The sequence below is a fragment of the Phyllostomus discolor genome, chromosome X, assembly GCF_004126475.2.
Source record: "Phyllostomus discolor isolate MPI-MPIP mPhyDis1 chromosome X, mPhyDis1.pri.v3, whole genome shotgun sequence".
NCBI classification, from domain to species: domain Eukaryota; kingdom Metazoa; phylum Chordata; class Mammalia; order Chiroptera; family Phyllostomidae; genus Phyllostomus; species Phyllostomus discolor.
The window spans coordinates 94,918,386-94,945,552 of NC_050198.1; the positions used below are offsets into that span (position 1 = coordinate 94,918,386).

At 40.4% G+C, this 27,167-nt stretch overlaps 1 protein-coding gene across 1 annotated transcript in view; it reads right to left on the reverse strand.

The window, feature by feature from the left end:
* The window catches only part of OGT (O-linked N-acetylglucosamine (GlcNAc) transferase), a 37,566-nt gene extending 14,629 nt beyond the window's left edge, over nt 1-22,937 (reverse strand). The window contains 16 exon segments of the mRNA XM_028522285.2: nt 1,567-1,719; nt 3,365-3,535; nt 3,626-3,742; nt 3,861-4,031; nt 5,044-5,169; nt 10,075-10,164; nt 10,320-10,478; nt 11,854-12,033; nt 12,380-12,481; nt 12,571-12,724; nt 12,878-12,978; nt 15,076-15,216; nt 15,477-15,672; nt 16,504-16,583; nt 19,451-19,638; nt 19,641-22,937. Coding sequence (XP_028378086.1) covers nt 1,567-1,719; nt 3,365-3,535; nt 3,626-3,742; nt 3,861-4,031; nt 5,044-5,169; nt 10,075-10,164; nt 10,320-10,478; nt 11,854-12,033; nt 12,380-12,481; nt 12,571-12,724; nt 12,878-12,978; nt 15,076-15,216; nt 15,477-15,672; nt 16,504-16,583; nt 19,451-19,638; nt 19,641-19,677 — 2,166 coding nt within the window. The 5' untranslated portion in view covers nt 19,678-22,937.
* Nucleotides 22,938-27,167: the final 4,230 nt, after the last annotated feature.

Genomic DNA, 27,167 nt, shown 5'->3' on the forward strand with positions numbered 1-27,167 from the left:
ATTTCTGGTGAAAAATTTCTGATGAAAATTCTCAGCCAAGTGGAAACAGAGGGAACATATCTCAACATAATAAAGGCCATATATTGACAAACCCACAGCTAAGACCAGACTAAACGGGGAAAAACTACAAGTGTTTCCTTTAAGATCTGGAACGAGACAAGGATATCTACTTCCACCACTCTTATTCAATATAGTACTGGAAATCCTAGCCACAGCAATCAGACAAGTGGAAATAAAAGGCATCCAAGTTGTAAAGGAAGAAGTAAAACTGTCATTACTTGCAGATGACTTCACACTGTATATAGAGAATCCTAAAGAGATTTAAAAAAATACTAGAACTGATAAATGAATTCAGTAAATTAGCAGTATACAATATCTAGAAATCAGCTGCACTTTTATACACCAATAATGAACTATCAGAAAGAAAAACTAAGAAAACAATACTGCTGACAACTGCATCAAAAAATAATAAAATACCTGGGAATAAACTTAACCAAAGATGTAAAAGACCTGTGCTCAGAAAATTATAAGACATTGAAGAAAGAAAATTGAAGATACAAATAAGTGGAAATATGTACCATGTTCAATGGGTAGAAAGAATTAACATCGCTAAAATGTCCATACTACCCAAAGCAATCTTCAGATTCAATGCAATTCCTATTAAGAGACCAATGGCATAGTTCACAGAACCAGAACAAATATTCCAAAAATTTATATGGAACCACTAAAGACCCCAAATAGTCACGGCAATCTTGATAAAGAAAAACAAACTTGGAGGAATCATGCTACCGTATGACCCAGCAACTCCACTTCTGAGTAGTTATCCAAAGAAACCCAAAACGCTAACTTGAAAATATATATATGTACTCGGATGCCCAATGCAGCACTATTTACAATGGCCAACATATGGATGCAACCTAAGTGTCCACTGATAGATGACTGATCAAGGTGCACTGCATATATAAAGTGGAATATTACTAGGCCATAAAAAGGGAATGGAATCCTGTAAATCTTATCATTTGTGACAACATGGCTAGACCTCAAGGGTATTATGCTAAGTGAAATAAGTCAGACAGAGAAAGACAAATATCATATGGTATCACTTATATGCAGAATCTAAAAAACAAATAAGCCAACAAAACAAACTAACCTACAGATACAGACAACAAACTGATGGTCACCAGATGGGAGGGGGGTTGGAGGAATGCGTGAAGAAGTTGTGAAAGGAATTAAGTAGTACAAATTGCCATTTACAAACATAGCCATGGGGGTGTAAAGCACAGCACAGGGAATGGAGTCAATATTGTAATAACTATGTATGGTGTCAGGTGAGTAGTAGATTTATCAAGGGTGATTACTTTGTAAGGTATATAAATGTATAATCATTGTGTTGTACATCTGAAATAGTATTGCACGTCAACTCGACTTGGAAAATACAATTGTTTTTGAAAGAAGAAATGAGCACAGCAGCTCATGAGTGCGTGTGGAGGCGGCCTCAGCAAGATGACCCGTCTACAGAATCTTTACCAGTCTCTCGATATTAATGTCGAATCTACACATACTCACATTTGCCCACATCTGCAAAGTAGAAGGGTCAATTTTATACAACTGATTAAAGTTACAATACACGATGGCATCTTCTGGTAACCCGTACTGAGAACGTGTGGTTACAATAATGGTGCGGGGAACCTCCTCTCCAGTGGCAGCCTTATTGTTGATCTAGAACAAGAAAAAGCATAAGATGATTATATTCAAAGTCACCATAGTCCAATATTTTTTAAGCAGTGAAGAATCTTCAAGATGCAAAACGGCATAACCATTAGGGGTCATGTCACTGAACTATAATAACGAGAAAATATTCATGACATATTAAGTTAGAAAGAAAAAAGTTGCAGCATTAATTTGCAGGAGTGGGAGAAGACTGCACTATGGAACTTCTCACTCCAGCCAAAAAGTTATCTTTAAATTTTTTTCCTTCTTTTTTTTTAAAAAAGATTTTATTTATTTATTCTTACAGAGGGAAGGAAGGGAGATAGAGAAACATCAATGTGCAATTGCTGGGGGTCATGGCCTGCAACCCAGGTATGTACCCTGACTGGGAATCGAACCTGGGACACTTTGGTTCGCAGCCCGTGCTCAATCCACTGAGCTACGCCAGCCAGGGCATCTTTAAAATTTATTTTTAATATTTTATTTATTTATTTTTAGAGAGAGAGGAAGGGAGGGAGAAAGAGAAGGAGACAAACATCAATGTGTGGTTACCCCTTGTGTGCCCCCAACTGGGGACCTGGCCTGCAACCCAGGCATGTGCCCTGACTGGGAATTGAACAAGCTACCCTTTGGTTCACAGCGCGCACTCAATCCACTGAGCTACAACCAGCCAGGGCCCAAAAAGTTATCTTTAAAACCCTGTTAATCCAACAGCAAGGTTTTGCTCCCTCTTCTTCGTGAATGAAATATCCTTTTCTAAATCATATGCACCCTTCAAGGCTAAACTTAAATTATTCCTCCAAATATTCTTACTAAGACTCTCTCCTCAAACTGATCATCACTTACTATTGAGCATCTATATGCCTGATTTGAGTTTTGTATTGCAATTCCCACACACCTGAGTACTGCCTGACGTTGTTATGTAACTTATTTCTTGTTTCTTCTTTCTTCTAAGGCACAATGCCCACCCGTATGGGTGTTCTACACTCAAAATTTCTGTCACTATGCATTTCAAGAACTATACTTTCTTTAAGTCAAACACATCTGCTCACATGTCTGCTCTATTAGTTCCAATGCCAGGTAACCAGAGGGAAAAAGAACAGAACAATGTCTTTTTAGCCCAATACACACAATGAGCGATTATTATCAACTCCTCTACCTTCTATTAAGGAGCTGGCCTGTGAGCAGAGTTCATTTTAAGCACCCTTGGGATAAAATGTTATACAAGTAAAAAATTTTAACTCCTGAGAGGTCGAAGATCTTTGCCATATGATCTCTTGAAAAAGTTACATATTGGCCCTGGCTGGTGTAGCTCAGTGGATTAAGCGTGGGCTGCGAACCAAAGTGGCGCAGGTTCAATTCCCAGCCAGGGTACATGCCTAGGTTGCAGGCCATAACCCCCAGCAACCGCACATTGATGTTTCTCTCCCTCTCTTTCTCCCTCCCTTTCCCCCTCTCTAAAAATAAATAAAAATAAAACCTTAAAAAAATCAGACAAACCTATATAAGATGCCAATTTCCTCTGAACTCATTTCCTCATCTATGAAACAGGAATAATTAATTACACTTACCTGCTAGACTTATAATTATGAGATTTCAAGGAGATGAATGAATACCTGGTGGTACATATTATGCTGTATTATTCACTTCTCACCTGTGTAGTTGCCAGTCCGTTGCTAATACTGAATCCATTAATTGTTATCTGAATTTGTCCTCTGTTAATCATTTCAATAACTGCTTCTGCAATAGTATTCATAGGAATAACTGGCATATTAAGAGCTGTGTTACTGCTGTCTGCATTGTCTCCTCCTTCAGGACATTTCATCTTTAAAAAATGGCACAAAGTGCATCATTAGGGAAAAGATCCCAAATGCAGATAACTTTATTTCAATGACAACATTCACCAGGTTCTGACCTTGACAATTTTCACATCTGGTAAACTATCAAGAAATGCTTTGAGGTCGATGCCATTCAGAACAATCCGATTGTCATAAATGTGCCCGTTGGACTTGAAATCGATGACTGCCTTTTTCTAAGTGGGGGGAAAAAGTTGTAGACATGTCTTTTAGGAAGTACAGGGACAATAGTAAAAAAATACATGACTATAATAGTTCTTTGCAATTCCCCCACACCACTGTTTCTCTTCGTACCTTCAGATGAGGAAACATATTAGCATGATCACCGATAAAGAAAGTATGGGGCATATAAGCTAATTTCTCAGAATACTGCTCAGCCACTTCAGCTGGTGAGGTTTCCTGATCTGTGATGATATAATCCATGAAAAGCGCCCCACTTGTTCCGGGGTATCCCAGCCACATTGCCTAAAAGAAAATAAATCAGACCAAAAATTAAGAACCTTCATCCAAAGGCTCCAAAATTAAATAGGTAAACAAATAAGGAGGACTGACTTCGTTAGCCAGGAACAATCAAATAGTATTTTGGACTAACGTCAGTGCTGAAATGTTTTTCCAATTTACAAAACAAGACAGAACAACTGCAGGGGCAAGTAAAAGGAGATTTACAGTTGTGAGTATGCAAAACACAGTTTATTACTTTTTTTTTAATCCTCCCCCAAGGATATGTTTATTGATTTGAGACAGAGAAAAACAGAAACATTGACTGGTTGCCCGCCATTCGCACCTGGACCAGGGACCAATGCCACAACCTAGGTATGTGCCCTGACTAGTGATCAAACCACATTTTGGTGTGTGGGATGACACTCCAACCAAATGAGCCACCTGGCCAGGGCCAGAGTTTCATCTTGTATTATTATTTATTCATTATTGTATTATTTATTTGCATTACAACTGTAAACCTCCTTTTGCCCACCCCTGTATTTATACACTGTGGAATACATGTCTCTGTATACATGCACTGTGAGCATTGTGCTCTACACTCAAAAAATTCTGTCCCTGTGCATTTCAGGAACTATACTTTTTGCCCTGGCCAGGTGGCTCAGTTGGTTGGAGCATCATCCCATACACCAAAAAGGTTGTGAGTTCAATCCCCAGTCAGGGCACATACTTAGGTTGTGGATGTGATCCCCAGTCAGGGCACATCCGGGAGGCAACCGATCCATGTTTCTCTCACATCGATGTTTCTCTCCCTGCCCCCACCCACCTCAACCTTCTGCTTTCCTCTTTCTAAAATCAATAAACATGTCTTTGGATGAAGATGAAAACAACAACAAAAAAAGACCTATACTTTTTCCCCCTGAAATCAGGCACGTCAGCTCTATTGTTTCCAATACAAGGTAACCAGAGGGGAAAAAAAGCAGCACATTACTGTCTTTTTAGCCCAATAAACATTGTGAGCGATTGTTAATTCCTTTACCTGAATAGGAGCTGGCCTGAGAGCAAAGAGTTCATTTCGAGCACCCTTGGTATAACCATTCATATTTACAAGAATGTGTATACCATCCTGATGGATGCGATCGGCTGCTTTTCCATTGCATGGAATCTGTGGAATAAAATAAGAACATTATATGTAATCTCAGACTAATTCAATTAGTTTTAATGGCCTTAAGAAGAATTCAGATTCCCGGATGCACAAGTGGTAAGAACACAAATTATAGTAATGCAGGGTAAAGATATGGTTACGTGCCAGTAAAATAGGCCCAAAGCATTACAGAAATTGAATATATTTGACCTATGAACAACACAGGTTTGAACAGTGTGGGTCCTCTTAGACACAGGTTTTTTTTCCAATAAATATACTGGAAAATTTTTGGAGACTTGTGATAATTTGGAAAAACTCAACAGACAAATCACATAGCCTAGAACTGCTGAAAACAATTAAGAAAAAGTTATGCCACAAGTGCATAAGGTAGATAGATAGATACTAGTCTATTTTCTCATACTCCCATAAAATATACATGAATCTATTATAAATAAAGCTGATCAAAACGTACACACTTACAAGCAGTTGAGAGAAATGTAAACAAAGATAAAGATGTGGTATTAAATCATAACTGCATAAAATTATCTGTAGTACATATTGCACTAGCAGTAATAATTTCACAGCCACCTCCTGTTGCTATCGCAGTGAGCTCCACTGCTGCGAGCATCTGCTTAGAACACTGTGTGATGCTGATCCTCTCTGCGTGAAAAGTTCCTGTCTCCGGTAACTGCATATGGCAGTCAAAACTGACTTCTCACAGTTCTTGTGTGCTTTCCATCATGTCTGGAACAATACCATAAACCTTGAATAAAACACCAGGCAACCCACAGAAAGTGCCACTTGTAATGCTGAAAGTGCTCCCAAAAAGCAAAGAAAAGTCACAACATGGTAAGAAAAAAAACTGAACAGCTTGTTATGCAGCACTGTAAATGGAGGTCTGCAGCTGTAGTTGTCTGCCATTTCAAGTACATGAATCCAGCACAGGGGCCATTAAAAAACAGAAAAGGAAATTCGTGAAGTGTCTCTGCAGCTATGCCAGCAGTCTCAAAAACCTTGCACTTCTGTGAAGTACCCTGCTATCTTGTATTGAAAGTGCGGCTTTTATGCGGGTGTTGAACTGCTGTAAGAAAGGCATCCCTATAGGTTCTAATATGATTCGAGAAAAAGCAAAGTCATTATATGACAATCTTAAACCACAAAGAAGGTGAAGGATCTAAAGATGAAGAATTTAAAGCTAGCAAAATAAGGTGTGATCATTTTAGAAAGAGGTTTGGCTTAAAAATGGCAAGGTAACAGAAGTAGCTTCTGTCAACCAAGAGGTGGCAGACGAGTTCCCAGACACCATTTAGAAAATTATTAAGGAGAAGGAATATCTGCCTGAACAGGTTTTTAATGCAGATGAAAGTACCCTAATCCAGCGGGGCAGGCAGGGATGCCACAAAGGACATTTATTAATAAGGAAGAGAAGCAGGCGCCAGGATTTACAGCAGGAAAGGGCAGACTAGCTCTGTTTTGTGCAAATGCAGCTGTGTGTATGTTCAGGACTGCCCTTATCTATAAAGCTGCTAACCCCCCACCCCATTCCCAGCCAGCATTGAATGAACAAATAAACACCAGCTGGCAGTCTTTTGGTTTTACAACAAGAAGACCTGGACAACAAGAACCCTAAGTACCTTGCCAGTAAGAGCCTGCTTTTTAGGCTTTTTTGATATTGGACAATGTCCAAGTTGAACTGGGGTTCTGGGTGAACGTGTCAAAATGGACTACTTGCCCCCAAATGCAACACCTGTACTTCAGCCTCTAAATAAGGGAGTCAGAGTCATAAGGACCTGTAAGGCTCATACGCATGGTACTCCATGGAAATATTTGCCAACTCTATGAAAGAAAAAGAACCCCGACAGAGAACATCATGAAAAGTCTGGAAGAATTCCACCACTGAAGATGCCATCATTGTTACAGGAAAGGCCATGAAAGCCATCAAGCCTGAAACAATAAATTCCTGCTGCAGAAATTGTGACCAGATGTTGTGCGTGACCTTCACAGGATTCACAACAGAGCCAATCAAGGAAATCGTGAAAGAGATTGTGGATATGGTGGAAAAAAGGTGGGGAGAGGGGCTGAAGGGTTATGGATCTTACAGAAACTGAACAGCTAACGGGCACCACACCCAGGGGAATTAACAGAAGATGACTTGAGGGAGATGAGTGCTTCGGGAGCAGTGCCAATCAACGAGGAAGATGACAGAGAAGCAGCGCAAGAAAAGAAACTGACATCAGGCAATCTGGCAGAAGGGTGCCAATTATTCAAGGCTGCTTTTGACTTCTTTTACGCCATGAGCCTTTCTATGATGTGGACATGGCAACTAAAGCAAACAGTGGAAGAGAGGTTGGCACCATATAAAAACATTTTTAGAGACATGAAAAAGCAAACACTGCAGACAGAAATTACAAATGTATTTCTGGAAAAGTTATGAGTGTGTCTGCCTCTCCCTGCCTCCTCTGCCACCTCTACCTCCAGTGACAGCAAAACCATCCCCTCCACTTCCTTCCTGCTCCTCCATCGACTCAATGCAAATCCGAGGATGAAGGCCTTTATGATGACTCACTTCCACTTAATGAACACAGGAAACTATCTTGCTGTACAGTTAATAATGGCAAGAACAGCATGACTCATTTCTGTGTCATCATCATCGCCTACGTAGTCATCAATGCAGAACATCGTGTGCAAGACTTGTATGGAAGTGGGTAGCCTATCCTTAAATAGATATTACATGAGTACCATTTCATGTTAAAAATGCATTAGTTTTCTTACTGTTTTATAACTTTGCTTTTTAAAGAATTACATTACCGTACAGCACGCCTATCAGGCTATAATCACAGGTAAGTGGTTTTGTAAAAATGTAACATTTCCAATATTCTGTTATGAATACAACTATAACACTACATGCCACAAAAACTTTATAGCGATTTATTCTTGAGTGTATAGGCTATGCTACCATAAAGCAATCATACTGATGCTGCTTCATTATCAAGGCATGAATTGTTATGCTTGTAAGTAAATGTCTGTTTTTCACATTATCTTTTCATTTCTCATGTCCAGTGTTAGTAAAACACAAAACAGTGTTTTGAATCACATGAGCCAATACTGAGACGGGCTCTGACAGATGAGTCATTTTGTAAACAATGTTACATGACTGATAAACACAATTCAATGCTATAAATATATTTTCTCTCCATTATGACTTTCTTAACATTTTCTGTTCTCTAGCTTACTTTATTGAAAGAATACAGTATATAATACATATGACATAAAGATGTGTTGACTATGTTATTAAAAGGCTTCCAGTCAACAGTAGGCTATTGGTAGTTAAGTTTTGGGGGAGTCAAAAGTTACACATGGGTTTTTGACTACATGAGAGTCAGCATCACTAACCCCTGCATTATTCAAGGGTAAACTGTACAGAAGTTTACTTCCAGACCGAATGTCGGGATAACAAGGGTTCATAGAGTAGGTGGTATTTGAAATGGGCCTTCAAAGATGGATGGGAGCTTAAGGGAGTTGTTGGGCAGAATACACTCTCGGTAGAGAACAGTAGGAATAAAGAACCAGAGTAAATTGTATGGTAGGTTTAAAAAATGACCAGTAGAGCACTTCCATTTAGTATAGGGTATACATGAGGGTGAATGGTGGGTGAAAAGTATTGGCAAACAAGGTTGTTGTCAAACTTAGAAAGGTTGCGAATGCCATGCTGAGGAGTTTAGACTTCAGCCAATAAGCAGTGAGTCCTTGTCCTGGCTGGTGTGGCTCAGTGGACTGAGTGCTGGCCTGCAAACCAAAGGGTTGCCAGTTCAATTCCCAGTCAGGGCACATGCCTGGGTTGCAGGCCAGGTCCCCAGTAGGGGGTGTGCAAGAGGCAACCACACATGGATATTTCTCTCCCTTTTTCTCCCTCCCTTTCCCCTCTCTAAAAATAAATAAATAAAATCTTTTAAAAAATAAGCAGTGAATCCTTGAATATCTCAGAGATGGATTGGTGGTATGTATGACTCTCAGTCACAAAGACTCCAACCCTACATCAAAAAAGGTCATGTATACTTCCGAAGCAATAGCTACATTGCAAAAGATGTTGGTACATGTTATGCATTAAATGACGAGTCTCATAACGCTCCTGCTAAGACTTTGAAGACTCATATATGAATTACAAGATATACTATACATTGCATATCACTATCAGTCACCAAAGTGGCCGATAGAGTCTATACAAAAATCACTCCAGTCTATACCCTCAGCAAATTAGTAACAGTTTTCAATCTTAATTTAGCATAAAACTTAAGCTCCTAGAACACAGGTGGCAAACACAAGGCCCAAGAGCCGAATCAGGCCCTCCACCTTGTTTTATCCAGCCCAGCACCTTGTTTCTACCCGGCGACAGCACCAAGCTCTCGCTTAACTGTTCAGGAGTATTTACATTTATACAGTCCTAAAGTTACATTCGGCCCTTTGAAGGCAACCACAAGGCTAATGTGGCCCCTGGTAAAAATGAGTTTGACACCCCTGTCCTAGAAGAAACAGCAATAGAGCGAGTATAGAAATGAAGAAACCAAAGGCCAAGGTCCATGAAAATAGATGAACCATTTTTAAATGACCTATTTCTTCTTCTTCCAGGCCACCATTTTGTTCAATTTATTCAGCTAATATTAAGTGTCTACTGTCACAGGTGCTGGCTCGATCCCCCGAAAAGTTTTATGTCCAAGCACAAACATACCACATTTCTATTTCATTTCACTCAGCAAAATCCATGCCTCTTATAAATGTAAATGATCAAGAAAATACGATCAAAGCAATTGCCCAGGGGTAGGAGCTGAGGTTAAATACTTGTCATGAAAAATATAAGCAATAGGCCAATGGTTTCACAGTTACTATTTGCTCAAAACAAAAAGGTGGCAGTGTAAGCATTTCACGCACCTGAGAGAGATCAATGAAATGATTGGCTTCTGCCATCACCTTCACCCGGAAGTTTGTGCCATCATCTGGGCTCAGAGCGTAACAGAACACCTGAAAGGCAGCACACAGCATATTTAATGACCTTGGCCCGAACCTTTCCAAAGGACACCGGGCTTCACACCTAACGGTGCCAATAAAGACACACTGTGGATCTATTTGGTTTGTTTTATAAACAAAGAGTGATGGTAGGTAAACACAGATCTTACCTCAAATTTATCAGGATTGTGCATGCCTGGAATAGACTGCATGAGGTGAGAAGTAGGATGATTCCCAAAGTCAGAACTCACATAGCCCACACGCAGTCGACCATCACTGAGCTTCAAGTCCTTTGGATGTTCATATGGTGGTTTATGAAGGACATTAATCTACCAATGGAACGCAATGTGTGTTAGTCAAGTTGAGTCTACATGCAAATATTCGACCAGAAAAAAAATGACTAAAAACACAACACCAAACCTGCATGTCACTCCTGTTGGGAATGGTTTGCCCAACATACTTCCTTTAATTCACATAGCCAGTTCAATGCAACCTTAGCGGTTTATAATAATATGCTTCATACTTTTGCCTATTCTCTCAGAAATAGCCTGAGCAAATCTAACAGTTGTAAGAAGGAGGTAGTGTAGACAGAGCATGAGAAGCCCTGCGTTTTAGAAAATTTTGTAGGGAAGTATTTGAAAAAAAAAACACAGAATATATACCTAGAAGTCCAATATATTCTGCCAAGCAAATTTCCACCTTCGATCAAGTATGTAGTCCTCTAGTTCTCAAAAGTGAGTATAAAATACCACACACTTTATTAAACATCATGGGTTTCTTTCTCTTTTAATTTCCATTGAATTTATTGGGGTGATATCACTTAATTATATGGTTTCAGGGGTGCACTTCTCTAATATATCATCTGTATGTTGTACTGAGTGTTTATCACCCCAAGTCAAGTCTCCTTCCATCACCATTTATCCCCCCTTTATCCTCTTCTACCTCCCGCACCCCCTTTCCGTCTGGTAATCACCATGCTGTTATCTGTGTCTATGAGTTGTTTTAGGGTTGGGTGTTTTTTTTTGGCTTAATCCCTTCACCTATTTCACCCACCCTCTCATCCCCCTCCTGTCTGACAGCTGCCAGTCTTTCTGTACCTGTGAACCTATTTCTATTTTCTTTTGCTCACTGGATGCACCTGGAGAGTATCAGGCTCAGTAAAATAAGCCAATCAAAGAAAGACAAATACCATATGATTTCACTTACATGTGGAATCTAATGAACATTGCAGTTTTCAAATTAAAGGAAAACATCATCGGACAATTGTCAGTATTTCAGTTAAGAATTTCGCCCTGGCTGGTGTGGCTCAATGGATTGAGCACCAGCCTGCGAACCAAAGGTCACCAGTTGGATTCCCAGTCTAAGGCACATGCCTGGGTTGCGGACCAAGTCCCCAGTAGAAGGCGCCTGGCAATGACACATTGATGTTTCTCTCCCTCTTTCCCTCCGTCAAAAAATAAATATATAAAATCTTTAAAATTAAATAAATTCTATTAAAAAAAAAGAATTCCACCTGTGGGATGACCTGGGTTCTAACTGAAACAGGACACAATGGAAGGGGTTTCTGTGGTGGCTGACAGAGTTTCATGTCTCATCTTGGATGGGGTTTACCTGATGATGACTTACCAAGCAGCACATGTGATTCATGTAGTTTCTGTACGTGTTTTACCTTACAACCAAAAAATTAAAGCAAAAGAGTCACACCTTATCCAAGCAGAGGTTCCCGTGCCTCTCAGCAATGGCCTTCCTGAAGCCATGAGAAAGAGGATACAGCATACTATGATGAGGATGCACAGAGGGCAGCCTGTTCTTCTCTAACTGGTCAGCCACAATGCTGACCAACTTCTTCATTCGCTCATCATAGTCTGTCCAATCACAGACAATCTGGAGGCGGCAAAAAAAAAAAAGTTATACAGAAAACCCTATTGCAGGATTTCACATTTTATTTGTCCTTGGCCTAAAGAATGTCAGTCACATAACCTATTCAACAAGGCTGGCTCCAGGCAGGCTTTGATTAATATGGCACATAATAATACAAAAGTGATTACAACACGGATCCCCAGTAGGGGGCGTGCGAGAGGCAACCACGCATTGATGTTTTTCTCCATCTCTTTCTCCCTTTCCTTCTCTGTAAAAAATAAATAAATAAAATCTTCAATGGCTCCCCCCACCAAAAAAACCAAAAGTGATCACAACATGACAAGCCACTCACTGGCTTGTTATTCTTTACCTGCAGGCAATGAGCCAAGTTGCAATAAGCATCCGGAAAATCAGGTTTCAATTTCAGAGCAGTGCGGTAAGAAGCTATTGCTTCTGGAATATTTCCTGAATCCTGGAAATAAAGAGAGTGGAGTGGTTAAAATGTTGCTGAAAATCAAACATTAGGGGCCAAGATGCAAGTGGTATAATAAACAAGAGTACCTTGTGAATAGAAGCCAGATTGCTGTGGGCATCTGCAAATGCAGGGTTAATCTGAATGGCCCGAGTGTAACACTGCAAGGCTCCCTGGACGTCCTGCATCTCCTTTAGCGTGTTCCCCATATTAGAGTAGGCATCAGCAAAGGTGGGACTGATTCTAAAGGAGAGGACACAGGTTTCATTTACCAGACACAAAAACCTTTAAACCCCCCGGTAATGTGAATTTAGTCTACTGTTATCAAAAGTCATTTCAGCATGCCAAGCATTTAAAAACTTAACAAAGACAAAGAGAAGGCTATGAGTCTCTTACCGAATAGCCTCCTTATAATGCATCAGAGCTTCCTGCAGTTTTCCCTGCTGCTGCAGTACACTTGCTAAATTTGAATGGGCAGCAGCAAACTCTGGGAAGACCTATAAAGAGTCAAGAAAACTGAGGTTCAAAAGAACTGCTAGAACAGCAGTAATGACTTAACCACAACAAGAACTTTGCTCAATTACCTTTATACCCCTACACTTCTCTCCGCCTTCCCCAAGCCTACTCATTCATCAAAGACGAGTAGCTCAAATTCTACTGGGTTGGCCAAAAAGTTTGTTTACTTTTTTTCTGTATGATGGCTCTAGTAGTGCTTACTTGTCTTTAACTTCGTTCAAAATTTTGTTAGCCCTGGCTGGTGTGGCTCAGTGGACTGAGCATGGGCTTGCAAACCACAGGGTCACTGGTTCGATTCTCAGTCAGGGCACATGCCTGGGTTGCGGGCCAGGTCCTCAGTAAAGGGTGCATGAGAGGAAAACAACACATTGATGTTGTTCTCCCTCTTTCTCCATTCCTTCCCCTCTCTAAAAATAAAATCTTTTTAAAAATTATCTTTAAAAACAATTTTGTTAAGATTGTATAGTGACAGCTGTCATACCAGCATGCATTTAAAAAAAAAAACTTTGTGCATGCGAATCAAAGTGTCGCAGGTCCGATTCCCAGCCAGGGCATATGCCTGGGTTGCAGGCCATGGCCCCCAGCAACCGCACATTGATGTTTCTCTCTCTCTCTTTCTCCCTCCATTCCCTCTCTAAAAAAAATAAATAAAATATTAAAAAAAAACTTTGTGCAGCCATTTTAATATGGAAGGTGAAAGAGGATATGCAACATTTTTGGCGTATTGTGCATTATTATTTCAAGAAAGGTAAAAATGCAACTGAAATGCAAAAGAAGATTTGTGCAGCATAGTAAGAAGGTGCAAGAAGGTGCTCTGACTCATCAAACATGTCAAAAGTGGTTTGCAAAGTTTCTTGGTACTATTGACATTTTTTTTTAAAGATTTTATTTATTTTACTATTTTTAGAGAGGAAAGGGGGGGGGGAGGGGGAGGGAGAGAGAGGGAGAGAGAGAGAGAGGGAGAGAGAGAGAGAGAGGGAGAGAGAGAGGGAGAGAGAAGGAGGGACAGAGAGAGAGGGAGAGAGAGAGAGAGATAGAGAGAGAAACATCAGTGTGCAGTTGCTGGGGGCCGTGGCCTGCAACCCAGGCATGTGCCCTGACTGGGAATCAAACCTGTGATGCTTTGGTTCGCAGCCCGCGCTCAATCCACTGAGCTACACCAGCCAGGGCTATTGACATTTTGGCCAAATAATTCTTTGCTGTGGGGCTGCCTTATGCATTGGAAGATGTTTAGCAGCACCCCTGGCCTCTACCCACTAGAAGCCAATAGCGGGAGATAGCCTACGTACTCAAAATATCCAAATCAATAAAGTTATTGGTGATGATGAAGTCCTGGCTGCTATGGCTCACTGGAGTGAGTGCTGGACTGCAAACCCAAGGGTCACCAATTCAATTCACAGTCAGGACACATGACTGGGTTGTGGGCCAAGTCCCCACTAGCGGGTGCACAAGAGGCAACCACACATTGATGTTTCTCTCCCTCTCTTTCTTCCTCCCTTCCCCTCTGTCTAAACATAAATAAAATCTTTAAAACAAGTAAATAAATAAAATCTTTAAAATTTTTTAAAAATATTTTTTAAAAAGAAAATGAAAAATTCACTTTTTATTTTATGGGGGAAAAAAAAAACAACGAAAGGGACTTTTTGGCCAACCCAATACCTCTTATTTTATACCTCTTCTTGTTTTAAAAAATGAGATAGACCTTTCTTCACCTGAATTTATGATGATCACTCCAGCTTCTCTCTCTTCTGAAATCTCTCACTTCCAAGTCCTACCAACCACTACTAAAGCCACCAGGCACTGAAATGCTGGATTTATTGGTAACTTTTCTTGAACCATAGCTTACTGCTGCTCCATTTTTCTGTGCACATCTCATCAACCCATAAATTACCAAAGGCAACACAGGAATTTTCTTAAATGTCACACAGGACCTCATTCATCCCTTAGGTATTCGACTACTGGTTCAATGACTGAGTCACCCACTATTTTTACAAAAGAGGTGGTTAACAGGGCAACCTGAACTGCCCTCCTTTACCACCTCAGAGACAAAATACCCAGCCCCATCACCTTCAACATACTTCTAATGCTTTCCGATACAAGCGAACTGCCTCTTCAATGTTTCCCTGTTCTCGTTTGATATTGGCTAGGTTATTCAGCGAGTCGGCATGGGTGGGGCACAGCCGGAGAGCTGTATTATAGCAATCTTCTGCTTCAGCAACCTAGGAAACAAAGCACACTATTCAAAACCTATACAGAGGAATCCCAGAACCACCACTCATACTGTTCTAACAATTGCTTAGTTAAGCCTAATAATGGCTGGTGAGATTCCAGAAAACAGGTATTTTTGCCATTCTTCCTCTCAACCAAAACTCCAAAGGAAAACAATTTACCACCGCAATACTTAATACAGTATGTACAAAAAAAGACTTTTTAAAATCATACAAGGTAACAAGGAAATAAACTGAATAAAAATCCTTACACTGCCCTTCTCTTTGAGAGCATTGGCTAGGTTGCAGTAAGCATCGGGGAAATGTGGTTGCAGTTCAATAGCTCGCCTGTAGGTGTCTATTGCCAGATCTATTAGGCCTTGCTCATAGTATACACAAGCCAGGTTGCCGTGCACCACTGCATGATTTGGACTCAAGCTTAGAGCACGAAGGTAAGCTGCCACAGCTCTGTAAATAAAAACACACACACACAAAATGCGACTAACTTTTAATGGATGCTTTGTTACAACTAATTCATGCTATAGTATACCTAAGTATATCAATTAATCAAAATTAGTTACAATTAATTCATGCTATAATATCGTTAACCTCGAAAAAAATTGCACCTTTATAAAATATAGTTTAACCTTGAATCAAAATTGCACATTTATAAACTATAGTTTTACACAGAAAATTTTCTATTCCCATATAAGAAATAGGCTTTTTTCTTTTTTGACAACACCACGAAAGTTCAAAGTCAAGATTTACCTAGCTCTGTGAATCAGTTCAAAGGAAATAGTTAGTCTAAAAGGTAACCACTGCAGCCTTGGCTGCCGTAGCTCAATGAGTAGAACACAGGCCTTCAAACCAAAGGGTTGCTAGTTTGATTCCCAGTCAGGGGCATATGCCTGGGCTGCCCGCCATGTCTCCATTAGGGGGTACACAAGAGGCAAACACATATTGATGTTTCTCTCCCCCTTCTTTCTCCCTCCCTTCCCCTCTCTCTAAAAATAAATTTTCTTAAAAAGAAAATAAAAGATACCCATTTCAACATGTTTTAAATAAATAAAATTTCAATTGAACTCTGAATAAGGATAATGGCTTTGTGGAAAGCCAACAATCAAGTCAGGCAACAATACCTATTAATAAAAAGTAATGAAGCAGACTTGATCACGGCAAAGCAACATACTAGAAAAGGAAAATGGGTTTCAGGAGATCACTGTCATAATTTCAGTCTAAACTCTCAAGTGTCAATACAACCAAGACACAAGAAAAGTATCAAGTAGAACATTCTCTTACCTGTCAAAAATCCGTGCCTCTTTCAAGACATTTCCTAAATTGATATAAGCATCCAGAAAATTGGGATCGAGAGTGACAGCCTGAAAGGTACAAGACAGTTACTTAGAGCAAGTTCAAGTTTCAGATTAGCTTCCCTATTACAATTTTTATTGAGATCATTTTAGACCTCCAATTACCTTTTCTAGGACATTAAATCTTATTTCTTTCACTTTTAAAACCCAATTATTGTAATGCCTACTCATTACTCACAAACCTCAGTGTGATCAAAATAACTTCTCATGTAATATAAGGGCAAAATGTGTCCCGAAGGGAAAAAATTTTAGTTGGGTCTACTCCAATTTCATGGAGCTGAGTACTTCTAATGGTTGGCCTTATTTTATTAATGATTAATCAGCCTAATTCTTCTTAAAAAATAATGGCAAAGAGCAAACTCCAATTGAAAAATTGGAGTGTGTGTATATATACACACACACACACACACACACACACATATATATAAACCTCAGCAACTATAAGTATATACTCAGTAAGATCTTAATAAGCTATGTAATTAGGTATACTCACTAAGACACGTTACTTCAAGGGGAAACTAACCATTAAATGGTTGCATCCAGACAGTTCTGAAGTTGTCTTAAAATACAGCTAGACATACCTAGAGCAGTGACCCTCAACCTTGGCAGTATATTAAGAATTTGCCTCCTAAAAGGTGCCCAGCCTTCATCACAGGCCAGTGAAATTAGACCCTTTAAGGATGGGGCCAGGACAACCGTATTTTTTATAAGCTTCTTGTATACAACCAAGGTAGGCAATCAGTGAGCAAGAGAGGCGCAATAAGCCCTGGCTGGTGTGGCTCAGTGGATTAAGCGCCAGCCTGGGAACCAAAGGGTTGCTGGTTGGATTCCCAGTCAGGGCACATGCCTGAGTTGCGGGCCAGGTCTCCAGTAGAGGGCGCACAGCAACCACACATGATGTTCCTCTCCCTCCCTTCCCCTCTCTAAAAGTGAATAAATAAAATCTTTTTTTAAAAAAGAAAGGTGCAATAACTGCAAACCTTAACTGAAACACTGAAAAGGTAAAGGTAGTTAACTGTGAATATGTTCAAGATTCATAAAGAATACTTCCTCTTCACTTAGACGGCAACTCTACAGTAAAGACAGCATGATGCTGTTGTGGAATTGTACACCTGAAACCTGTATAATTTTTTTTAACCAGTGTCACTCCAATAAATGCAATAAAAAAGAAACAAAGACAGCATGATGCACTTAACTTGGATTGTCTATAGTCACGGATATCCACCCCTAAAACTTTTAACATTTTGTTACGAAAAATTTTGCACGTCTATAAAAGCATAGGAATATAACCAACCACCAGGTCTTCATTATCCAGCTTCAATAATTAATCACATTCAATCTTTTTTAGTCTATATTCCAGTCTAACTCCCCCTCTTCCCAGATCACTGTGAAGCTGACTCTAGACATAACAGTCCATCTGAAAATATTTCAAAATGTATCTCAGGAACTAGGCTGAACACCTGCTCTTCCCAACATAACCACAACACCAATATCACCCCTACAAAACTGACAGCAATTCCTTAACATCAAATAGCCGTTCGGTAGTGCAATTCCTTGTCAACTTTGATTCAGAATCCAAGTAAGACCCATCCAACTTGTCAACATGACTTTGTCGGTTTCTTTTAATCTTTTAAATTAAAGGTTTCATTTTAAATTTCCAGTTTTATTCCTGTAATTTGTTGAAGAAATCGGATCACTCTCCTATATAACTTCTCATGGGTTGGATTTTGTTGAGTGCATCCCTAAAGTGTTTTAACATGTTTCCTTCTCCCATGTATTTCCTATAAATTGGTACTTAGAACTACAAGCTTAATCCAATTTGGGTTCTTTTCTCTTTTTGCAAGGCTACTTCCCTGGTGGAATTATTTATTTCTATCACAAGGTACATAATGTCTGATTTGTCTCTTTTGTGCCACTGATAAATTCTTAAATCTATTAATGGTGATACTCTGATTCTATAATTCCTTCTTCATTTATTTTTTAATGATTTTATTTATTTTTAGAGAGCAGGGAAAGGGAAGGAGAAAGAGAGGGAGAGAAACATCCATGTGTGGCTGCCTCTCGCATGCCCTCTTGTGGGGACCTGGCCCACAACCTAGGCATGTGCCCTGACTGGGAATTGAACCAGCGACCATTGGGTTCACAGCCCACCCCACTCAATCCACTGAGCTACACCAGTCAGGGTCCTTCATTTATTAGCTATAATACTTTTATAAAGAAACTTTCCCCTATCAACTATTGGGTTACCCCAAGGTCAGTTCATACAAAGGAGGACATATGCTTTATTCTTCCCTTTTCATCCATTTTGAAATGAGTTACTCCTTATCATCCAAAGGTAACCAATGAATTCCTTCTGCGTATAATCATGAATTCATGTATCTTAATGTATTTGACAAGTTTCAATATATTTCAGTTATTTTTTCTTACTGATGCTCAAGTCCCATCTTTAGCCAGTAGAAGCCTCTTCCACTTGCCTCCTAAGTCTTTCTCGACACGATCAAGGTAATGTATCAAAGCCTCCTGGCTTTCTTGTATGACACTCCAGATTAATTAATTTCTGGTAAAGCATCCCAGGTTAATTTTGTACATTCCCTACCCTAGATCTGGAACCAGCCTTTGTGCCAAGAAGCCCTGCTTCTTTACAATAAAGCTGCCTGTTCTTTTAAAAGGACTTTTTTATTACTAAAACATATTTTCAATGCAAAACTGGAAACTGCCATATAATATACCAACCAGCAAATGCTGTTGTAGTAATACTGTCAAAGCAGCAAAGACATTATGTGCCTGGTTAAGTAAAGGCTTATTATTTAGTTCTAGTAAAAATATCTTGCGCACGTGAGCACTTCATAATAAAAATTATTAATTTAATGACTAACCTTTTCAAAATGATGAATTGCAAGCCAAATTTCTCCTTGTGCATTGAAAACACAGCCAAGATTACTCCAAGCTACTGCAAAGTTCGGTTGCGTCTCAATTGCTTTCAAATAACATGCCTTAGGAGGGGTTAATGAAAGAAGATGGGAGGGGAAGGAGGTAAAGGGAAAGGGGGAAATTTGTAAAGGGAAAAAAAAAGATTGGGGGAGGGGGAAGAAGGTGATATCATTATTCCTTCTCTGACCAGTCAAAAGTGACCCTGCAGCATAGGCTCGCTTGCGCCAAAACTAAAGCGCTGCCACAGCTGGCTGCTCCTGCGCCTGCGCCACCAGAACCCAAGTGCAAACCACCATGTTCAGTTCTGCCAACCAGTGACCAACCCTTATATTGGGACTTTTCTGGGAAGTCAATTGCCTTAAGACTTGACGCTAGACTTCTCTTACCTGAACACCTAAGAACTTGTTATGTTTGCAAATGGTCTCTAGAGGGCGCCACTTCAAGCCAAGTTTTCCCGTCACTCCCTCAACCCGTTTCCCAAAGTGTGTTCCCTAAGGTATTAATAGGCATCACTGGAAAAGAGGTTTTCAAGATCACATAAATGACAAAAATAGGTTTCTTTACTACAGGACTTCCCTGAGCCTTTAATAGTATATACAGGGTTCCCTGATCTCAGCTGACCGTGGACCTCTTCCTTCACTGGGCATTTTCTTGTTAGAATGGGTACTATGAAACATATTTTGGGAAGTGCTGCTCTGAACCATAATGTTCCTCACTAACATCAAAACTGTGCTACTGAGAAAAAAAAGTCTTTCTGCCAAGTCAGTGATAAAACCAGGGTGTAAGTTACATCCTTGCGATGTCCCTATCTCCCAAGGGGGGATGAGGCTGAAACCTCCTATGACAGGATTGCACCTAGGTTGAGGTCCCTGTAATGCGAGCGCAAACATCGCTTGCGCAACCTAACAGCATCGCACTGCGCAATCGCTGCGAACTGCTGCGCTACATAGAATACCCCTAGACGCAGCAAACGGCCAACCAGATCCATTAATCTACTAGACAGGCCCATAGAGAATATTTGCTTAATGAGATTAGGTGGACTTGAGGTAGGTTAAAACCCAATTTTATCCAAAAAGGCTACAGAATAGGGCTGAGGGAGCCAGTCAATCAGATTACTCATCTAGTCAACCGTTCACAGGGGCTCATTCGCACGCATTGCGCGTTAACGCTGCGCAGCCTTTGCGCTACTGCAGGGTCACAGCGCATCATCAGAAGAGCAGAATGCTGCAATCCAAACAAAGAAGAAAAAAGGAAAAAAATGAACAACGAGAAGAGTTAGAAGCTTTTACTAGTAAATTATCTAATAATTTTTAATATCAATTAACTTTTACTTATCTTTGACAGAATTGTGGCTATAGTTTAAAACATTCTCTTACATAACTTGCTTGTAAATAAAATTATTTTAAGCTGTTTCTGAAGCCACAAGACAGAAGATTCAGGCATGGAGGCAAATTGTTTTGCTGTGGCAGTTACAAACCCGTTACCATATTTCTCATCATGTGACTTTTCGGTGCGTTCCTTGCTGGAAGAGGAGGAGGTGTGTGTCTGCCCTAGATCCAGGCCTCGAGCTCCCTTCAGCGAGGCACCTTACGCATGGAATAGGAGGTTTCACCCACCTGAAACCTTCTAAATACAATATCAATGGTGAAAAACCAAAAACAAGAGAGAAAATAAAAACAAGATCATTAGTAAAAGTTCAACAAAGCAATTGAAATTCTTTGGATGTCTATTACATATGGGAATGAGGACAGTCTCAAGTCTGTAACATGGGAAACATGCAGAAGGGAGAGGGTTAATCAGGGCTATTGCATACAGCAGGGACTTTTGCTGGAAGAAAGGCTCTTGGTTTTCTACAAAGGCAACATAAATTTTGCTTCCATCTACTAGGAATATGCTGGCTTGAATTTTCAAATGCACTGATTACAAAAGAAATACATTGCATTTCACTCAAGAGTATTTTCTTGTTCACTAGTTCTCACAAAAACAGAATAACATTTTTCAAACTAGGTGTCTCCAGAGCTCTGAAATAAAGAAGTCAGCAACCTAAGGCAGGCGCAATGTCTCAGCCTAAACCGATCTCTAAAGCTGCAGTGAAGTGCAATTCATGTTAGCTGTCCGCTTGGTGGGGTGACAAGTAATAGGAGCTTAGCGAATATTTGTTCTATAAATTACCAATTGGATTTATCAGCTAAGATTGAAATCAATTACTACAATTCATTAGCTGGAAACCTACATAAGGTTAATCCAAAGTGTCGGCAGAATTTACAAGCTGTGCACTTAAAACTAGTGCCTTTGAACATGAGACGGTGCTAAAAAGCCTTCCTCCTCCCTGGATGAAGCAAACAGACAGCTACGCTGCGCATACACTCCACGCATTAGCATGCGCGTGGGGCTCAGAGCAACAGGTGGGAGTTTCAGAAGCATTCTGGTTTCTCCCCACTCCTCACCCCTGCAGCGCGGTTGCGTAAGGTGGCTTGTAACAAGGCAATTTCATTTATAAATTTAATTTAAAATTATACCAAATGCTTTAATAACCCAACCTGGAGTTCAAATTCATTATTTGGAAACACAGAATGCTAAAAGCCACCTTTCCACTTTGGCAAGTTTTCTTTCGATCAGTCCATTTCCCAAACAAACCAGCTTTGTCCTTTTTTTTTTTAAGGAGGTGGGGTGGGGAGGAGTAAAAGAAGGAAGTAAAGAAGAAAAGAAGGCAGATGACTAGGATCGGAAAAGAGGGAAAGGGAACTTGGAGGAGGGAGTGGGGATAAGAAGGGGCAGGACATTCCAATTGTTTAATTTGCAATCATTTTAACAGCCTTTCTTCCACTGTAAAAAGGGTGAGGAAGATGAAGGGAGGAAGGTTAAATAAGAATTTAAATGCCAGTATTACAGGGTAACATTTGGATGAAGTTCTTCTCCACTTACAAGCCACAAAGGACTTAGAAGAGCAGCACTTTCAATGGCACCTGCATCATAAGGCGTCTTGAGCCAAATCACAGGCGCTCTGCTTGTCACCAGCAGGCAAGCCTCAGATTTGAAGGAATGTTATTTATTCCCACATAAGATCACGTCGGAGCCCATTGTTATAGAGATGATCTAGCTCAGCAGAAAGGCTCCAAGACGTTCAGGTTCTTGCGTTACCCCCAGATTTAGAACAGATATGCCAAAGCCTGGCCCTGCTCTAGTCTGAGGCGATTCATGCCGTCAGTTTTCCTCAGTTTCTTAGGACTGTTTTGTGAAGACAGCTCAATGGAGAGTTGAAGACTTGGCAAAAGGTACAAGTGTTCATAACACTGATGCTTAAATGTGTTCTAGCAAACACCTACCTTGGCTTCTTCCAAGCGACCCAGGGCTTTGAGCAGGTTCCCCAGGTCACTGCGAACACAGTACAAATCCTGGAAATCCAGAGACGGTGACATTAGTTACACTCATTCGCAACCAAAAGCAGCTTGAAATAATTGTATGCATCCAGCTTCCTGTCATTTTATTTTCGTCTAAAGCCACTGCCTGACAAATATTAAGTACAAAACCGCAATCCCTCACCCTCAATTTCAAATGCCAAAAAGTTCCAAAAACTCATCTGATGATTCAGCCTGGCCTGAACTGGCACAAAGTTATTTATATAATTTACTGAGCCCACTTAGTGTGAACACTCATACCTTTTTGGGCAGAAATTTAAATTTGTTTCGCTGCTCCAGACCCACCTAGGAGAGTTCTATATGTGGTATTAGCATCTCTCTAAAATCCTAAAAAAATCTGGATTTTGAAATTCATTTGATCCCAACAATTTCAGGTAAAAAAAACCACGGGCCTTACTATAGCTTCTCCTCCCCCCCAAATGTTAGTCATTTAAAAAAAAAATGTTTGTTCAACTATTTTGTTCACGGTTATAATGAATCACTCCTCTATCAAGGGCCAAAAATTTTCCATAGTAAAAAAGAGTATTGAGCCATGACTTAGCTATCAGCAAACCTAGCCCTAGGCTGTCAGACGTATTTTAAAAACCTGACTTCAGCCCTGGCTGGTGTGGCTCTATGGATTGAGCACCGGCCAGCAAACCGAAAGGTAGCCAGTTCGATTCCCAGTCAGACCACATGCCTTGGGTTTTGCGGGCCAGGTCCCCAGTAGGGGGCGCGTGAAAGGCAGCCGATTGATGTATCTCTCCCACAGTGATGCTTCTCTCCCTCTCTTTCCCCCTTCCTTCCCCTCCCCTCCCTAAAAGTAAATAAACAAAAGTCTTTTTAAAAAAAATTAAAACCTGACTTCATTTCACTGTTAGAAGGATTTCCATCCAACCAAAGCTTCGATCCTGGCACCTGCCACCAGATTACTCATTGGTATTAACTGCCATTGGAGCTGAATAGGTGAATAATGAAAAGCAGTTGGCTGTGCTTTTCATTAGCAGCACAATTGTGTTGCTAATCATCTGACTCATCTGACTCACCAGTCCGTTCATCAGTATAAAAAGACCCGTCATCAGAACAGTGAGTTTAAATTTTTATGCATCCTTTTTCTGCCTTTGTCAGTCAAATCTGTCAGTCAACAAGCAGAGACAATGGCAATAGGGAGTACAGGCTTATCATTCCAAACTGTTCCATGGGTGGAAGAGCCTTGTATTAAGTCATAGAAAGTGAAATTTTGCCAAATGCGCCACAGTATCATCACATATATTATCCTATGTGCCACTGCATTAGAACCAGGTGATTAATTTTACCGATAAGCAGCTTTTGTGATTATATGTTATCATCTATCGGGAGAACTGAAAGCCAGCCACCAGATACTCTCCAACAATAATCATCCAAGGAGCTTACGCCTTTTATCCTTGATAGGTCAGATCCTGTCTCATATTATAATCCACAACTTTTTCCCAACAATCTCCCCTAATTCCTAACAAAGTCTTGTATACAAAATAAGCACTCAAAAATTTTTTTTATTTACTTTTACAGAGGGGAAGGGAGGAAGAAAGAGAGGGAGAGAAACATTGATGTGTGGTTGCCTCTTGCGCCACTGACTGGGGACCTGGCCCACAACCCAGGCATGTGCCCTGACTGGGAATTGAACTAGCGACTCTTTGGTTCCCAGGCCGTCACTCAATCCACTGAGCCACACCAGCCAGGGCAGCACTCAAATATTTAAATGTGACACTTGCGTGGCAAATTTAAACAGCAGAGCAGACAGAGAGCAAGTCAGAGAAATGTGCTCCAGCAGGCCAGAAAGAAAGCAAGTGTTCATAGTGTGAACTACCTACAGGGCAGGTCATGTAGCAAGAACTGCAGACAGCCTCTGGGATTTCAGAGATGTCCCCTATTGACAGCTAGCGGGAAAAGGAACTCCTGTCAATACCAGTGAACTTGGAAGAGAACCCAAGACTGAGATGAGTAGCCCTGGCCAACACATTCATTTCAGGAAGAGATCTGGAGCAGAAAATCTAGCCACACTGTGCCCAGACTTATAAAAACTGTAAGGAAAAACATTTGTATTATTTTTAAGACACTATTTGTGGTAACTTTTCAGACCACAATAGGAAACTAAACACTTATGCTATTCACGAATTTTAGGGGCTCAGATGATGCAAAGGAAACCATAAAAAACTAGCAAAGCAGCCCTGGCAGACATGGCTTAGTGGATTGAGCACTGCCCTGCGAACCAAAGGGTTGCCGGTTTGATTCCCAATTAAGGCACACCCCTGGGCTGTCTGTTGGCCAGGTCCCTAGTAGGGCACACGTGAGAGGCAACCATATACTGATGTTTCCCTCTCTTTCTCCCTCCCTCACCCTCTCTAAAAAATCAATCAATCAATCAATCAATAAATCTTTTAAAAATAGCAGAGCAGAGGGGAATAGAAATCCATGGTTTCCTGCAGTGTAGCTGTACAGAACACCCTTACGGTTGGCCATACTGGGTCATTTCCATGATCCACCCCATGTGTCTGTCCATCAAGCAGGGACTGGTGTTTTGGGAGAGAATGGCTGTCTCTACTGACCTCAAGCATAAGAAGCTAATATTAACACTAATTCTCAAAACATTATAAATATCATTGCTCTTATTACAGACTTCTCCTCCCCTCATGAGTCTGAGCACTTTTTAACCCTATTTATACTGTCAGAAGTAATGAATGTTATAATCTCGATATCTACTTCGTATGATTTTTCCCTACACTTTAAGGGCTATCCTTCTGTTTTTGCAAACCAAGACTGAGCATCTATTCTGTTCACACGAGCTCCCACTATACCCAATTATTGTGGTTATGCATAGCTTTGGACTTTTACCAATTCCTACGTCTTTTCTGAGCCATAATAATCACAAGTCTTGCAATAATTCTCCAACAATGACCCTAATGGGCTATACATCATAGCCAACTGTTGCATAATTTTACCCTCTAGTTTCTATAAACCCTTGGATGGCTGCCACCCCAGTCCTGACGGTGTATCTATCTATATTCAGTTATATCATTGAGATCCATTACAGCATACTAAATCACGTTAGCACAATGACTGTAGTTAAAAATAGATGATCTCCAAGATCACTGTAAGATAATCAATAAGGCAGTTAAAAAAAAAACATAAAACATACCATACTAAATACAAAGTAAATGTAACAGTGAAATCTGATGCTCCCACTTGAAGATCCAAACCTTATGCGTGAACACCTTATGCATGAAGGTGGCAATTCTTCAATGGAGAATTACCACCATTCTCCCCAAAAGTTCAAAACCTAACGCATATGTTGTTTCATTTGTCAACTCAAAACAACGTCTAAGAGAGTACTTTTCTTTTTTATATAATGTGTTAAAGATTTTATTTCTTTACTTTTTAGAGACAGAAGGGGAAAAGAGAGGAAGAGAAACATCAATGAGGGAGAGATATATTAATCAGTTGCCTCTTGCATGCCCCCAACTGGGAACCTGGCCCACAACCCAGGTGTGTGCCCTGACCAGGAATCAAACCGGTGACCCTTCAGTTTGCAGGCTGGTGCTCAACTGACAGCCATACCAGCCAGGCTGAGAATACATTTCTCAAATCCGGCCCACTCTATCCATTCCCAGGTTAACACCTTTTATGCAAACCTTTACTCAATTCAGTATCACATCTGGAACTGTAGAGAAAAGAAACTAATAGCATTCTTACCCTAGAGGGGATTACAATCTATGTGGAAAGACGAGACACATACATATTAAATGCCCAGGTGGTGGTAAAGAATTTTAGAGAAGTACATGAACTGAAAAAAGAAATTCAAGCTGGGCCTTAAAGGATGAGTAGGACTTTGATAGACAAAGGAGGAGGGCACTGTAAACAAGGGGAAAAGTATGAATAAAGGTAATGAGATGGAAATGAGTAAGAATTTCCTGTATATCCACGCCTCCTAAGATAGCATCTGCTTCCTGCCTTTCCTCTTAGAACTCCCCCACCCCACCCTCACCACCTATTAAATATACAGACACATGGACCTGAAGTAAAATCAGGTTGATTTAAACCTACAGTTCTTAACTGCCTCTTAAGTTAAACTCAAACTCCTCTGCCTCTCTCCTCTTTCTAAACCTTCCAACTGACTCTCCTCTGCTACACTCACTCCTTACTGCTTGATTCACCGCTTCAGCCAAGGAAGTCGACTTGCTATTTATTTGCCTTCCTACAGAATGCTTAGGTTATAAGCGCCCATTCA